At 39.8% G+C, this 14,512-nt stretch overlaps 1 protein-coding gene across 3 annotated transcripts; it reads left to right on the top strand.

The window, feature by feature from the left end:
• The first annotated feature begins 3,459 nt into the window (after nucleotides 1-3,459).
• Nucleotides 3,460-14,425, top strand: nemp1 (nuclear envelope integral membrane protein 1). 3 transcript variants are annotated; one of them, XM_061769968.1, is made up of 9 exons: nucleotides 3,461-3,617; nucleotides 6,186-6,307; nucleotides 10,066-10,282; nucleotides 10,365-10,437; nucleotides 10,546-10,639; nucleotides 10,724-10,838; nucleotides 10,991-11,216; nucleotides 12,505-12,681; nucleotides 13,197-14,425. In XM_061769968.1, the coding sequence occupies exons 1-9, from the start codon at nucleotides 3,509-3,511 to the stop codon at nucleotides 13,387-13,389; spliced, it is 1,326 nt and encodes a 441-aa protein (XP_061625952.1). In that variant the 5' UTR covers nucleotides 3,461-3,508; the 3' UTR covers nucleotides 13,390-14,425. The 3 variants fall into 3 exon arrangements, with proteins under 3 accessions (XP_061625943.1, XP_061625952.1, XP_061625961.1); XM_061769977.1 differs by having other exon boundaries at nucleotides 10,546-10,672; nucleotides 10,784-10,838; XM_061769959.1 differs by having other exon boundaries at nucleotides 3,460-3,617; nucleotides 10,546-10,838.
• The last annotated feature ends 87 nt before the right edge of the window (nucleotides 14,426-14,512 follow it).

Here is a 14,512-nt window from a genome sequence, read left to right as displayed (position 1 = left end):
TCATAATATGATGAAAATGAAGTTTTATTTTTTTGTTTAAAAAAGTAGTATTACAAAATTTATAATATTTTTTTTGTCCACAAGAAGTTGTAACGTTAAGAGAAAATACTTTATTCTGATTTGTTTTTTGTAATCAGTTTATTTTACAAGCGCATGTCTCTTAAAAAAAACACACAAAAAAAAAACATTCTCTGAAGACACCAACTTTTTTCTTGAAAATATTTAACTGGTTTGTCCAAAAAATATTAAATTATTGCAATGTTTTGACTTAATTTTCTAAAATACAATTTAGTTTATTCACAAAATATTTTTTTTCAAAAAAATATGACTTTACGTTATGTGATACATTTATGGCCACCTCGTTAAATGAGGGTTAGGGTTGAGGATCGCCTGCTGTTATGCTTACGGGACAACGTTACAACTATCAACCTTGTTTTTTCACATCTTTTAATAAATAACCAAAATCCCTCCCTTTAACGTTGACGGCATTATGTGGATGTATATGGATTATTATTTGAAACCACATTACCAGGCGGCACGGTGGCCGACTGGTTAGAGTGTGAGCCTCACAGTTCTGAGGACCCGGGTTCTATCCCTGGCCCCGCCTGTGTGGAGTTTGCATGTTGTCCCCGTGCCTGCGTGGGTTTTCTCCGGGCACTCCGGTTTCCTCCCACATCCCAAAAACATGCATTAATTGGAGACTCTAAATTGCCCGTAGGCATGACTGTGAGTGTGAATGGTTGTTTGTTTCTATGTGCCCTGCGATTGGTTGGCAACCAGTTCAGGGTGTACCCCGCCTCCTGCCCGATGACAGCTGGGATAGGCTCCAGCACGCCCGCGACCCTAGTGAGGAGAAGCGGCTCAGATAATGGATGGATAGTTATATATTTATATACTCCTGTCTCATCTACTAACATCTTCACACAATGTGCAACAAGAGGGAATACAATTCTGTATTCCCTGTATGTAAATGTAAAGGGAGCGCTTGGATATTTTAATTTGGAAAGGAATATTTTATGTAGTTATTGTATTATTATTATTGTTTTAATTATTGTCATTTATGTTTCTGGAAAGCACTTTGTTACAGCTGCGGTTGTTGTTAAAGTGCGGTAGAAATCTAATTGAGTTGAGTTTATTCTCGTTTGATTTTTTTTTTATCTGAGGTTTTTGTGACAATACAGTATATAACTTTTTTTCTTGAAAATTCTCAGAAGACGCCAACTTTTTTCTTGAAAATATCTACCTGGTTTGTCAAATTTTTTTTATTTCTTTCTCATTATTGTAAGGCTTTTAATTGCTGAAAAATCTAACTTTATTCTCATAGGATTTATTTATGTATTTATTTTTTGTCCCTTTTTTCTTTTCCCAGTTTTTAATAAGTCAAATGAATCCCTCCCTAAATGTGACTGACTGAGTTCTGTTTATCACTATAGACCAGGTGGTGACTTTTTCCATGAAAATATCCCACATACAATATTTTGTTCTTGTAAACATTCAGACTTTTCACATTTTTTAAATAAAAAAAAAATCTAAATTTATGAAATTAAAATCATATTTTACTGGTAAATTGTAACATGTCTAAACTCTCCACCTGAGTTACACTTCCAATGTAAATGTGGCAATAAATTATATTTTCACCACAATATTTGTACGTGTCCTGATAAGAAATGAAATGTGTTATGAGACAACACTGTATAGTGCGGATTTCAGATTTAAATTAAGGTGGGGTGAGATGTAAGACATTCCATTCATTCATTGACGATGAGTGACACATACACACATGACTGGATGGGCTTTTTGCAGTCGTGCAACCATCCCAAACCACATTTAATACACATTCTTATGTTTTTGCTGGGTTATTTAGTCAAACCAAAATAAACATGCAAGGCTCTCTCGCTGTGAGACAGCCATTCCAAGTCGCCAGCTTTGTACTAGCATGCCACCAACAATATTGAGACGTTACTATTTTGTGCGACAGATTGTTCGGTAAGAACCTCACCTCCCTAAGTGTTTGATCCATTCATAAAGAGCACCGCCTTCAAATTGTTGAATAATACCTTCTTAAGTAATAGCTTTGTGATCTTACTCCATATTGTTGCACAATTATGTGTATTTGGAAAAATTGATATCTTCTTGTTTTTATGGGCTCTAATGGTACACATGTGGCTAAATAGCTCTTACTCTTATTTGGCCATTATTATTATTATTATTATTATTATTATTATTTTAATTACAGTATATTATCAAATTGGCTCGACCTTAAGTCTACAAGTATAAATTTAGACGTCAACAAAGACTATCCACATGAGTCTCTCCTACCTTTCCTTTAAATTGTAGCTTGTCATTTTCCTTCTCCTATGCAGCACTACGGTTCAAAGATTTTGGGTCAGAAATGTCCTTATTATATTAAAACAAAAGCATTGCTTTCAATGAAGATAACATCAAATTAATTGTTAATGTGGTATAGAAAATTGAGCTTTTCAATAAAAAGAACAAAAAATCTAGAATATCACATTGTCTGATTTTCAAATAATTTGTTAGCAACTTATGGTGGAAAATAAGTATTTGGTCAACAACAAAAGTTCATCAAAATACTTTTTTATATGCCCTTTGTTGGCAATGACAGAGGTCAAACATTTTCTGTAAGTCTTCACAAGGTTTTCACACACTGTTACTAGTATTTTGTCCCATTCCTCCATGCAGATCTCCTCGAGAGCAGTGATGTTTTGGGGCTGTCGCTGGGCAACACAGACTTTCAACTCCCTCCAAAGATTTTCTATGGGGTTGAGATCTGGAGACTGGCTAGGCCACTCCAGGACCTTGAAATGCTTCTTCCGAAGCCACTCCTTCGTTGCCAGGGCGGTGTGTTTGGGAGCATTGTCATGCTGTAAGACCCAGCCACATTTTGTCTTCAGTGGCCTTGCTGATGGAAGGAGGTTTGCACTCCAAATCTCACGATACATGGCCCCATTCATTCTTTCCTTTACACGGATCATTCGTCCTGGTCCCTTTACAGAAAAACAGCCACCAAAAATAACAACATCACATATGTGGGATTCGGTCGTGTTTACATATATCTGTATTTATTTGTATAAATAAAGCATGTATATGTATTTAACTTTTGTCTATAGGCACCAGCCATGAAGAAAGCAAAATTCTATCAAGTTCGGCTTCTAACAATCACGTAATGAAACCGTAGTCAGATTCGTTAGCAGGAAGCCAACTATGCCGTTTTCCGGGTTTTGTCACGTGATGTTCCACATACGGCTGACTACACGACGTTATTGTTTATGTTTTAAACGGTTATCTTCGAACAACAACAACCACTTCGTTAAGAGACCGATGTAAAATTTTGCCTTACAGTGATGAATAAAGTTTAAGGCGACAAATTAAAAAAAAGAAACAACCGACCTGGCAATGCGACTTCCTGATTGGTTGGATTTCTTCTGACGCATCAAAACGGGCACGGAAAGGGCGGGGCTAAAGACATGAAGCTGGTGCTCTCATCATGGCGGGATGCATGAAAGCGCGAAACCGAATAATCACGACAGGAGGCCGTTTCATAGTTTTAACGGTGCTGCTGTTGTGTTTGCCACAAACCTCGTCCGAAGCTACAGGTAATATGCGATATAACGACGTCTTTAGATACATATATATCTATCGTAACGCGACAAGAGACTGTGTCCTTCTTTAGCCTGCGCTGTAAGTTAGCTTGTAGTTGATCCTGTACAGCAGAAGCCATACAAGTTCATCTGAACTCAGCAGTTGTATGCATTGCAAATAACACATAACTTGCCAGTGTCTTGTATTTTAAAAATAAAATAAAAAAAGATAATAGATAGATAATTGATTCATCCACAAGGGCAGTTCACGTTTGTAACACATTTGTTCTACTGTTGAAAACGTTTCTTTAATTTTTAAAAACAATCTAGCCCACTTATAATGACCTTCTAGCGAAAGGGTGTATATTTGTGGTCTGGCCTAATTATAGGTATGTGACTAAAATTATCAAAATAACTGTATATGTAAATAGACGACTTTATTGGATAGAGGAGTGATGCATGAATAAAATGAGCCCGAGTTTATAAGAATCAGATAAGGATTACTTACTTGCTCACAAATCCATGTAAATCATTAGGAAATGTGTGACTGAAACCTTGACTCTTTGGTAGAAAAAAATGCCCTGATGTTTCGTATTAGTTGAGATGAAAATGTGATGTTTTAATGGGCCATTTTCCGATTTTTCAATGGTGGCGTCCACTGGAGCCATCTAATTATTTCGGGTCTAACTTGAGCGCAAGCACATTGTCAGATTTACTTCAAACTTAACAGAGAAAAAAGTATAATGAAGTAAGTATTTAATGTAACCATTTTATTTCGCAAGGTGCTATTGGCATAAAAAAATTCACCAGATCTCGGGAACAACCCAAGTAATCCGTACATACAAATAAGATCAGAAATTAAGTTGTGTGTAATAACGTGAAATGACAGGTAAAAAGTAATTGAAGACGCCAACTGGTATTTATTTAATACTTTATACAAAAGCCTTGTTTTGCAATGTCAGCTTCACGATGCCTCCTGTATGGAGAAACTAGTCGCATGCATTGCTCTGGTGTGATTTTGGCCCATTCCTCCACACAAGCAGTCTTCAAATCTTGAAGGTTCCGTGGGCTTCTTTTATAGACCTTGAGTTTCAGTTCTTTCCACAGATTTTCGATTGGATTCAAGTCAGGTGACTGGCTGGGCCATTCCAGCAGCTTTATTTTTTTTCTTTCAAACTAACTGAGAGTTTCCTTGGCAGTATGTTTTGGATCATTATCCTGCTGAAATGTCCGCCCTTCCTTTTCATCATCCTCGTAGATGCCAGCAGATTTTTGTCAAGAATGTCTCAGTACTTTTGCCCATTCATCCTTCCTTCAATAATGGCAAGTTTACCAGTACCATTTGCTGAAAAGCAAAATTTTGCTCTCATCAGACCAGACTATATTCTCCCAGTATGTAACTGGCTTGTCCAAATGTTGTTCAGTAAACTTCAAACGAGCTTTGACATGCTTTTTTTTCTCCAGCAATGGGGTCTTGCGTGGTGAGCGTGCATACAGGCTAAGGCGGTGGACATTACTCACTGTTTTCCTTGTGACAACAGTACCTGCTAATTCCAGGTCTTTTTGAAGCTCTCCACGGGTGGTCCTTGGCTTTTTGACAACTCTTCTGATTATTCTTTGAACTCCTCTGTCAGAAATCTTGCAAGGAGCACCTGATCGAGGCAAATTTATGGTGGTATGATTGGCTTTCCACTTACGTATTATAGCCCCAACCGTGCTTACTGGAATGTTGAGAATACCTTTTCCCTGTGTGATTTCACATTTTTACACAACTTAATTTCTGATCTTATTTGTTCTACTTTCTTTGAATGTATGGATTACTTGGGTTGTTCCCAACATCTGGTGAGATTTTCAGGTCAATGGCACCTCTCGAAGTATATTTGGTGAGAAAAATTGTGATGTGTTAAGTACTTATTTTCTATCGTTTCCAAATCCTGTGATCGAGGAACATTTTCATCTTTTCAAAACCACAGAAAATCTCAACCGAATTCAAAAATTTCCAAAACGAGGGGGTGAAGGGATTTCCCGATAATGTAATATGAAAAGAACATGCATTTTGTTGGTCCTCTGCTAAATCCACGTGCCCAAAATCGAGGACAAAAAAATGAAAGAATAATACTAATAAGCTAACCATAACGACCCAAAAAATCCCATTGTTTTGGTGGAAATAATTACAAGTACATTTGGAAAATATTCACATTTATTATTGATGATTATGTTGTTGCAAATCATTTGAATGATCTGAACTTTCTTAAAAATGAGTGCAATTTCAACAGTTACGAATCTGTGTTTTCATTTACACGTGCAATTTACAGATCACAGTGAATCAAATATTCTGGATGTACTTTTTATAAAACAACAAGATTTAAAAGTAATTTTTAATTGACATATATTTTCACATCCATCTGAACATCTTGACAGTTTGAACCGACTCACCACACCATACAAACTAAAGTGAGTATTTTTCAGAAAGTGGATGCAGTTGGCCCATACGTTTGACACCTCTGCTTAACGTTTGATGGAAAATGTGCTGCCGATGCCGTCGTAGTGTGGCATTTGAACATTTTTGCTCTTGTAATCCAGGTAGCAAGCCTCCAATAATCGATCTCAGGGACGGAGAGGAGTACACACTATCGGGATCCAACCTGTTCTGCTACGCAAACTCCATCGTACCAAACTGGAGGCAAACCTGGACAAGAATTCAGGTAGGTTGTATCAGCAGTTCCATGTTGAGTGAGAAATTTGAGCTTTGGCCGAGAGGCAGGGTACACCATGTACTGTCTGGCAGTCAATCACAGTGCAAATTAGAGCGGTGCGATAAATACAAAAATGTACATCTCGATACAGGTACCGTATTTTCACGACCATATGGTGCACCGTATTAAAAGGCGCAGTCTCGGTTACGGGGTCTATTTCTGTATTTAACACGTACATAAGGCGCATCGTATTATTGGGCGAAGGCATGGTAATAGATACGCTAGCTTAAAAGATACGGTAGCATGCATGCACGCTAAAACTACGTCCTCAAAAAGGCCCAGCAGAGGATGTACTTCCTGCGGCTTCTGGGGAAGCACGGCCTGCCACGGGAGCTGCTGAGGCAGTTCTACACAGCGGTCATCGAATCAGTCCTGTGTTCTTCCATCACAGTCTGGTTTGGTGCTGCTACAAAAAAGGACAAACTCCGACTGCAACGGACAATCAAAAAAAAGGATTGTCGGTAACCCCTACCCACTCTTGAGGACTTGCACGCTGCCACAACTAAGCGAGTGCAAAATCCTCTCGGACCCTCCGCATCCCGGTCACCGTTCTCTTAGGGCTCCTTCCCTCAGGTAGGCGCTACCGATCAATGCAAACTAGAACTAGCAGACATTCCAACAGCTTCTTCCCTCTTGCAATCAACTTCTTAAACAGCTAACCTACAATTCCATTGCAACATGCTGCCAATTTTTTTGCCTGAGTTAGCTGTCACATTTCTGTCGGGCCAATTATATATTACTCATGCACTCACTGTAGTAGTCTCGCCATGCTGCACTATTTGCATATCTGTTGTTGACCAATACTGGCCATTCATGCCAGAGTAGCATCTGCTCAATTTGAGTAGTATCTGTCACATTTGCACAATCAACATTGTCCCAGATTATCGCACTACTCACTTGAAGTCTCGGTGCCCTTTGCACAATGGTCATTGCACCGGACTATTGCAATATTAGTCATTCGAACTGCTCTCAGTGCTAGAGGACTCTGCATCTTTTTGCACAATTGTCAAAAAAAAAAAAATGTACCGGCATTACCAGATAACTAGCAACCCTTTATTGCTCAGTGACTGTTTTTTTGTCAATGTCTTTATGTCTCAAAAGTGATCTCTGTCAATTGACTGTCTGTTGTTGTACTAGAGCGGCTCCAATTACCGGAGACAAATTGCTTGTGTGTTTTTTGGACATACTTGGAAAATAAAGATGATTCTGATTAAGGAATGCAACGAGCAAAATTAATGTGAATGTTGAGATACATTAAAAAATTTAGTTTATTTGATATCTTAGGAAAAATAAATGGTAAATGAACTGCACTTATATAGCGCTTTATCTACGCTTTAGAAAGCCTCACATTCACACACACATTCATAAACCAATGGGCGACTGCTGCCATGTGAGGCACTGCCAGGCCCACTGGGAGCAAATTCGGGTTCAGTGTCTTGCCCAAGGACACTTCGACATGCGGACAGTCGTAGCAGGGATTCGAACCTGTTCTACCTACTGAGCCAAAGCCACCCCAACATAATCCAATTGGTATCGCAAGACAAGTCCAGATCTGTGTGACAGACCACCAAGGACTCCACTAAAAGAGGTTTGATGACGATCTGATATTGTATTTCAAAATAAAGTCTCAGAAAACTAATAAACTAAACATTTTAATGCATCTCAAGATTAAAATTAACCTTGCTGGTTGCATTCCTTAACTGAAGAGCATTGACGTCCATATTATTGGGAAGCTTTTATTTTGAAGGTGGCTTTCGCCGCGAGTTGGAGACTTATTACCGTAATGCCTAGTATGAACAAAATTAGGGGCGGCTGGCTTGATTGCTACTTTACAAGTGGAGGCTGGCTTGACCGCAGTCATTTTCGGGGGTCCTTAGCCAAACCGATGTTGTTTTGCACAATGCACATACTGGCGCTATATACCTACTGGGGGCGTGCCTTTAGCGTCCTCCTTCACGCGCACCCTTCCCCCTTTAACGGCCGCCCGCCGTCCTCAGCCACGTCCGCTTTTCCTCTGTATAAGCAGCGTGTCGGCACAAAATGCTCCCAGTCAGTCAAGCGGAGTGCTCATCACACAACAACATTTATAGATTTTGGAACTCGGTGCACACATAAGGCGCGCCGCATTATAAGGTCGCCCCGGCCATTTTGGAGAAAATTTAAGACTTTTAAGTGCGCCTTATGGTCGTGAAAATATGGTAATTTTATATCCTGATGTAGTATTTTTTACTACTAATGACAATTTTACGCATTTTAAATTGACAACACAATAAAATAAAAAATAATTCTGAAAATAAAAAACAAATATCCAGCGGCCAAATAAATACCATTGAAAATATCTGGTAGTATAACCACTTTTCAAGGATGGCAGTAAAGGGCAAAGAATTAAAATAAATGCAACATTCAAGTATGCCTACCATTTGTCCAGTAAAAGTACTAATAAATGAACTGTTTCAGAGGTTGAGTTTTAGGAAGATTTTCAACTTGTTCTGAAGGTCTCCCTGTGATGTCTCAGTCTGAACATTAGGGGCACCGTGTAAAAGGAGTATGCAGATGAGATGGCGATGGTGCAGAGTTCAGACTGCCGTACATGAATGTAGCCCGAAGACACAAAGAAGAATATAGTCATAGTGTGGATGGATACTGTTTACAAGTAGATAGCTCGATGCCATGTTGGCTGTGTGTCCTGAGCTGTAAATGACGTGAATTTAAATAAATAAATAAATAAACTCGGTGCAAGCACATTATTTAGTGGAGGAAAAGAAACGACAGGATTCCCTCAGTAGCGATGCAGGAAATCTGACGATAGATGGACTACAGATGGAAGTTAACTTTCTGCTAAATCTGGTGCATGCATCTCCATTTCTTTTGATAATGAATAATGTACAGTATTTACAAATTGCCCATCAACTAAAAACAAACAAACAAACAAACAAACTGATACAGATACAGCTAAAATAACAAAGGGGTGGCTTCAGAACAACGGCGTGATAGTTTTTGAATGGCCCAGGCAGAGCCCCGACTTAAACCCAATTGAGCATCTCTGGAGAGACCTGAAAATGGCTATCCACCAACGTTCACCATCCAACCTGACAGAAGTGGAGAGGATCTGCAAGGAGAAATGGCAGAGGATCCCCAAATCCAGGTGTGAAAAACCTGTTGCATCATTCCCCAAAACGCATGGCTGTCTTAGCTCAAAAGGAGGCTTCTACTACATACTGAGCAAAGGGTCTGAATACTTATGGCTGAGTCATATTTCAGTTTTTTTTTTTTAAATAAATCTGCAAAAATGTCAACAATTCTGTTTTTTTTCTGTCAATATGGGGTACTGTGTGTACATTAATGAGGGGGGAAAATTGACTTGTATGATTTTAGAAAATGGCTGCAATATAATAAAGAGTGAAACATTTAAGGGGGTCTGAATACTTTCCGTACCCACTGTGTTTATCGTTATATCACATAGCTCTAGTGCACATATTGACAAACAACCATTCAAACTCACATTCACACCGATGGGACAATTTAGAGCGTTCAATGAAGCTAACGTGGATGTTTTTGGAATGTAGGAGGAAGCCGGGGTTTTCTCCGGGTTCTCCAATAAACATGCAAAGTCAGTTTACCATATTATGTTCCCTTTTACACCTCCTCGTTCTTTACTTTGCCAAAGGCAAATAAATGGTTGTGGCTCTATAATATGAATCCGTCAGGTCCGAATATGGAGTTCCAAGGTGTTCAAGGCGGAGGCGGTACAAGGTGAGGAGGAGCTGCTCCAGCTGGAGCGCTTCACAGTGTGGAACTGGTTGCAGAATTTGTTGCATGAGGGCCACAATGAAACCACCATCAACATCCACCTGTTCAGCAAGAAGACGTGTTTCAAGGTCGGGCCCAGTGATGAAACCAAGTACACGGTCAAGTCGCTTCGTAGTAAGTCGCAATAGTGTCCGTGTTTTATGTGAAAAAAGTGAATTTGTATTGGGCTAACACATTGTTTTTTGTTTCCTTTCAGAGTTTGACATATATTTGTTTTTGGTTTTCCTCGTTGGAGTAATGCTATTTGTCTTTGCCGACTCCCTCAGCAGGTACATTTGATCTAAATTCCGCAAACTAAGTTATTGAAGGTTTTTGAGGCACTTCTGTTATGTCACAAATTAACTTTTTTTTTTTTTTTTTTTTTTTTTAATTATTAGGAGTCACGTTTTCTTCTATTCAGCTGGCATGGGCACAGGAATGATCGCTTCTCTCATCATTCTCTTTTTCATACTGGCTCGTCTTTTGCCAAGGGTAGCGTTGTGCAACCTTCTACTGAAAAGAGCAGTAAGTATGCACGTCAGTCTAAAAGCACATATACCCTTTATGTTTCCACAGAAAAGCCCTTTTTACATATTGATTGTCGGCGGCTGGTCGTTCTCTGTGTACGCCATCCAGCTTGTCTGCAGGAACCTGAACGTGATCCTCCGAGAACATTGGCACGTGGCTTTAGGTACGTACAAATTGGATAAGATAATACAGTGAACCCCCCCTCACCCATCTCGCCTTCATTGCGGGGGAGACATTCCAAACTCACAGAAATTTGAAACGCTATTTAGGGTTAATAGCGCTGTTCGAATCAGACTTGTCTCGTCCCCTCCGCAGGTTATATGAGCACTGTTGGCTTCGTCAGTTTCGCCGTGTGTTACCGTTATGGCCCGCTGGTGGATGACAAGAGCATCAACATCCTGTCCTGGACGCTGCAGTTGTTCGGCCTGCTCCTCATTTATCTGGGAATTCAAATTCAGCACGTTTCCTTTGCGATCATCGTGGCAGCCGTGTTTGCCAAGAATCTGGAGTACCCCATCATGACGGCACTAGTTGCAATAAGGTGAGTGTTGACACTAGATGGTGCAAGAGAGCTGTCATACTGGTGACAGGCCGTCACCATCCATCCAAAAAGCTTTAATGTATGACTGAGGTGTCAAACTTATTTCCATTGCGAGCCACATCATTTCCCTCAGCGGACTGTTATGACTCAAAAGATAAAGCCCAACATAAAAGCAGGATAATTGAAAACAGACAAAATGCCGACAACTGCCGAGCTGAGGGGTCTGGAAGTGTCATAGGTACTAAACGCTGTTGAATATATTTGGGTCCAAGGCCATTTCAAGCTTTGCAGACCAGCCGTAAGACTTTGAAATCTATTCTATGACCCACAGGAAACCAGTGTAGAGATTTTGGGTCCAGTTTCCTGGTACCAATAAGAGATCGAGCAGCGGGATTCTGGATCAGTTGCAGCTGTCAGACTTTTTTTGTTCTTTAGTTCAGACATATGAAACGCTTTTACGAGAGTCCAAACTGCTGAAAATGACCGCTTGAACCAGCTTTTCTGTGTTGTTTGTACAGAAGATTTTTGTTTCTGGAGCTGTTCTGACTTTTAAAATTCAGGTCCAAGTTAATAATCACGCCAAAACTTCTTACTTGATTTGTAGCTGTCAATGGAATGTAGTCAAGTTGAGCACTGACGTCTCAGATTTAGGGCTGTAAACAATGACTAGTCTTTGGAAAGGTTTTAAGTCATCCACTCATTGATGTGATTGGTGCACTCAGCCAGAGAGAGTAAGGCACAGAGGTGGTGTAGTGCCTCTCAGATGTAGCTTTGTTTATCTGCATACAGGAAGTGTGATAACTGATAAGATGTTTTGATGTTCTATGATGCTGAGCGAGAGGCAGCATGTAAATATTGAATAGAAGTGGCCCGAGAATAGACCCTTGTGGTACCCCGCATGTAATCTTTCTTCAGTGAGACTCATTATGACCAAGTGCATTAAAGAACTCATGATCTTGTAAATATGATTTAAACCAGTTTATCTCATCCTTGTAAGTCCCACAGCACTTCTCCAGTCTGTCAATCAAAAGGTTGTTTGTCAAGTAGAACCAACACAGGGGTTTCAGAAGCATCATTCTTTTGAATTATGTGATTCAAAACTTTGTGGTTTGGTCAAAAACACAACTGATATTCATTAAAAAGGTCATTCTTCAGCAGAAAAGCACTCTTATTTGCTTACCCAGATGTCCAAGTTGTTCATGGTGATGATATTAACCTACAAATGAGCATTTTATGTTTGTGAAAGTCACGTCTGCGACTCTGAACATTTTGCATTGTTATCATCCAGGAAAATCCGCCAGTATGTTCACTGGAAGCCGGAGAAGCGTCGCCTGCTGACTGAGGAGGAGTATCGGAAGCAAGGGGAGGAGGAGACGTTGCGTGCTCTGGACGATTTGCGGAAGTTCTGTAACAGCAGGGAGTGCAGCCCATGGAAATCTGTCAGCAGGCTTCAGTCCCCCAAGAGGTGCCCCTTGTGATGATTTTACTTTGTTGCTGTCACAGTTGCGGTTCCTACCGAAGCTTTACAGCGATCCATTTTGTACAAAACAAACTTACTCAAATCTACCTAACTACTTTCACTCGTCTAAAAAAAAAATCCACACTCAAGTGGTCAGCCGGCAAGAGCTGGTGCCGTATTATACCATTTTAAGAGTGATCAATTTGTGATTTCTTAGCATATTAAATGAGCAATTGAGCATGATTTTGGTGTGGTGTTGATGTTGGTGGGCCTGAGTATATGATAGCAAAGTAAGGTTATAATAGCAACTTGTACTGCTGTGTTTGGTAACTCAATCAAGATGGCGTTTTTTATGCACATTTAAGATGCAACAAAGTTTCTCCATCTTGGGTTTAGTTCCCCTTTAAATGCAAAAAAAATTAATTTTAAATTGTACTTGCATGTCATCGTATTGTTTTAGTCAGGATTATGCATACACTATTGGCGGGGTGGAGAGCAAATCTGTCACCTCCAATCTCCAGGTTTGCTGATTTCATCGAGGGCTCCTCTCACTTGATGGCTAACGAGGTGTCGGTGCACGCGCAGGAATATGGTTGGAAAGATTTCTTTGACACTGACGACGAAGAGGAATATCCATCCAGCCTGTGCCAAAACCAGAGTGGGCCGGCACAGACTCCATTCGAAAACTTTGATGGCTCTCTGGAGCATGACTAACGCTGGGACTTGGGAGCTGCTACTACGTTGTAGAAGTCCACGAGCGTTGTTCGCTGAAGGTCACATTTGTGCACAGTGAAGTTGCCGGACGGAGGGTGATTGGTTGCTGGCCGTGAATGTATAAAAGAAACCAAACAGTTTGAATACACTGTCGTGGGGGCTTTGCTCCAATTGGCTGCCATTTAACTCGATCCATGGCTGAGCTGACATCAGACTTGGGGCGAGAGGCGCGCCAACACCCTGGACTTTTTTTTTTTTAATTGGACATATAGTACTGTGCAAAAGTACAAGGCCACATTACATTTTTTTTTTCTTTTTTGCAATGCCACTAAGTAGAGTGCAGACCTCCACAAAGGGTGAACTTTTAATAAATGAAAACAATTCATAGAGCTGTGCATTTGCTTTTGGTTGCTCGTGAGCAGGCTACTTCCTGCTTAATAGGGGGTGGGGTACAGACGGGAGGTGCCAATAACATTCTGGGAGTTGGACGTTTTCAAAAAGCATGTACAGATGCAGCTCAATAAGTTAAAATACTGTTGGAGAGTACTTCAGCATTGCAATTCCAAAAGTGAAAGTCCTAAATTATACCGATTCATTCAACACAATACTTTTCAGAAGGCCAATTACAACCTCATTTCCATATTAAAATCTTTGTTTCTTATGTAACATTCAAATTTCTTAGGAGATGGTAAAATCTGTGTTTTAGTTAGCTGTAAACTAAAATCATCAAATCTAGTTTGCTTTGTGTAGTGATTGAGTTGTATATAGTTTTATATGCGTGCGTGTGTGTGAATTTATCTTCAAATTTATGCCATTCCTCTAAGATTTGTGTATACATTTGTGAGGCCTATTATTATTAGTCATATTGGCTACTGTGAAAAAGGCTCACAGAACAAAGCAAGTGGTGGCCTAAAACTTTTGCAGTGTTGTTTGTAGACTTTTTTTTTTTTTTTTTAAATGATTGTAAAAAAATAGTTTGGTCTCTGGAATGTCTGTTCACCTGTCAATTGTATAATAAACAAACCGGTAAATCTTTTGTAATTTTGTTCGGGTGACATCTGACGAGTACTTGACAAATCACAACATGCAAAACAGATTTTTGGCAGGTGAACATCTGCACTGA

This window comes from Phyllopteryx taeniolatus, chromosome 1 (assembly GCF_024500385.1).
Source record: "Phyllopteryx taeniolatus isolate TA_2022b chromosome 1, UOR_Ptae_1.2, whole genome shotgun sequence".
NCBI lineage: Eukaryota > Metazoa > Chordata > Actinopteri > Syngnathiformes > Syngnathidae > Phyllopteryx > Phyllopteryx taeniolatus.
Note: the sequence above shows the minus strand (reverse complement) of the source record. Positions and strands in the feature narration are given on the sequence as shown.

Excerpts from the sequence above, each read along its gene's own strand:
- nemp1 (XM_061769959.1), top strand. The coding sequence starts at position 3,509 with ATGGCGGGATGCATGAAAGCGCGAAACCGAATAATCACGACAGGAGGC. Across the intron at positions 10,283-10,364 it reads CACGGTCAAGTCGCTTCGTA|AGTTTGACATATATTTGTTT; the intron begins GTAAGTCGCAAT and ends GTTTCCTTTCAG. Across the intron at positions 11,217-12,504 it reads ACGGCACTAGTTGCAATAAG|GAAAATCCGCCAGTATGTTC; the intron begins GTGAGTGTTGAC and ends GTTATCATCCAG.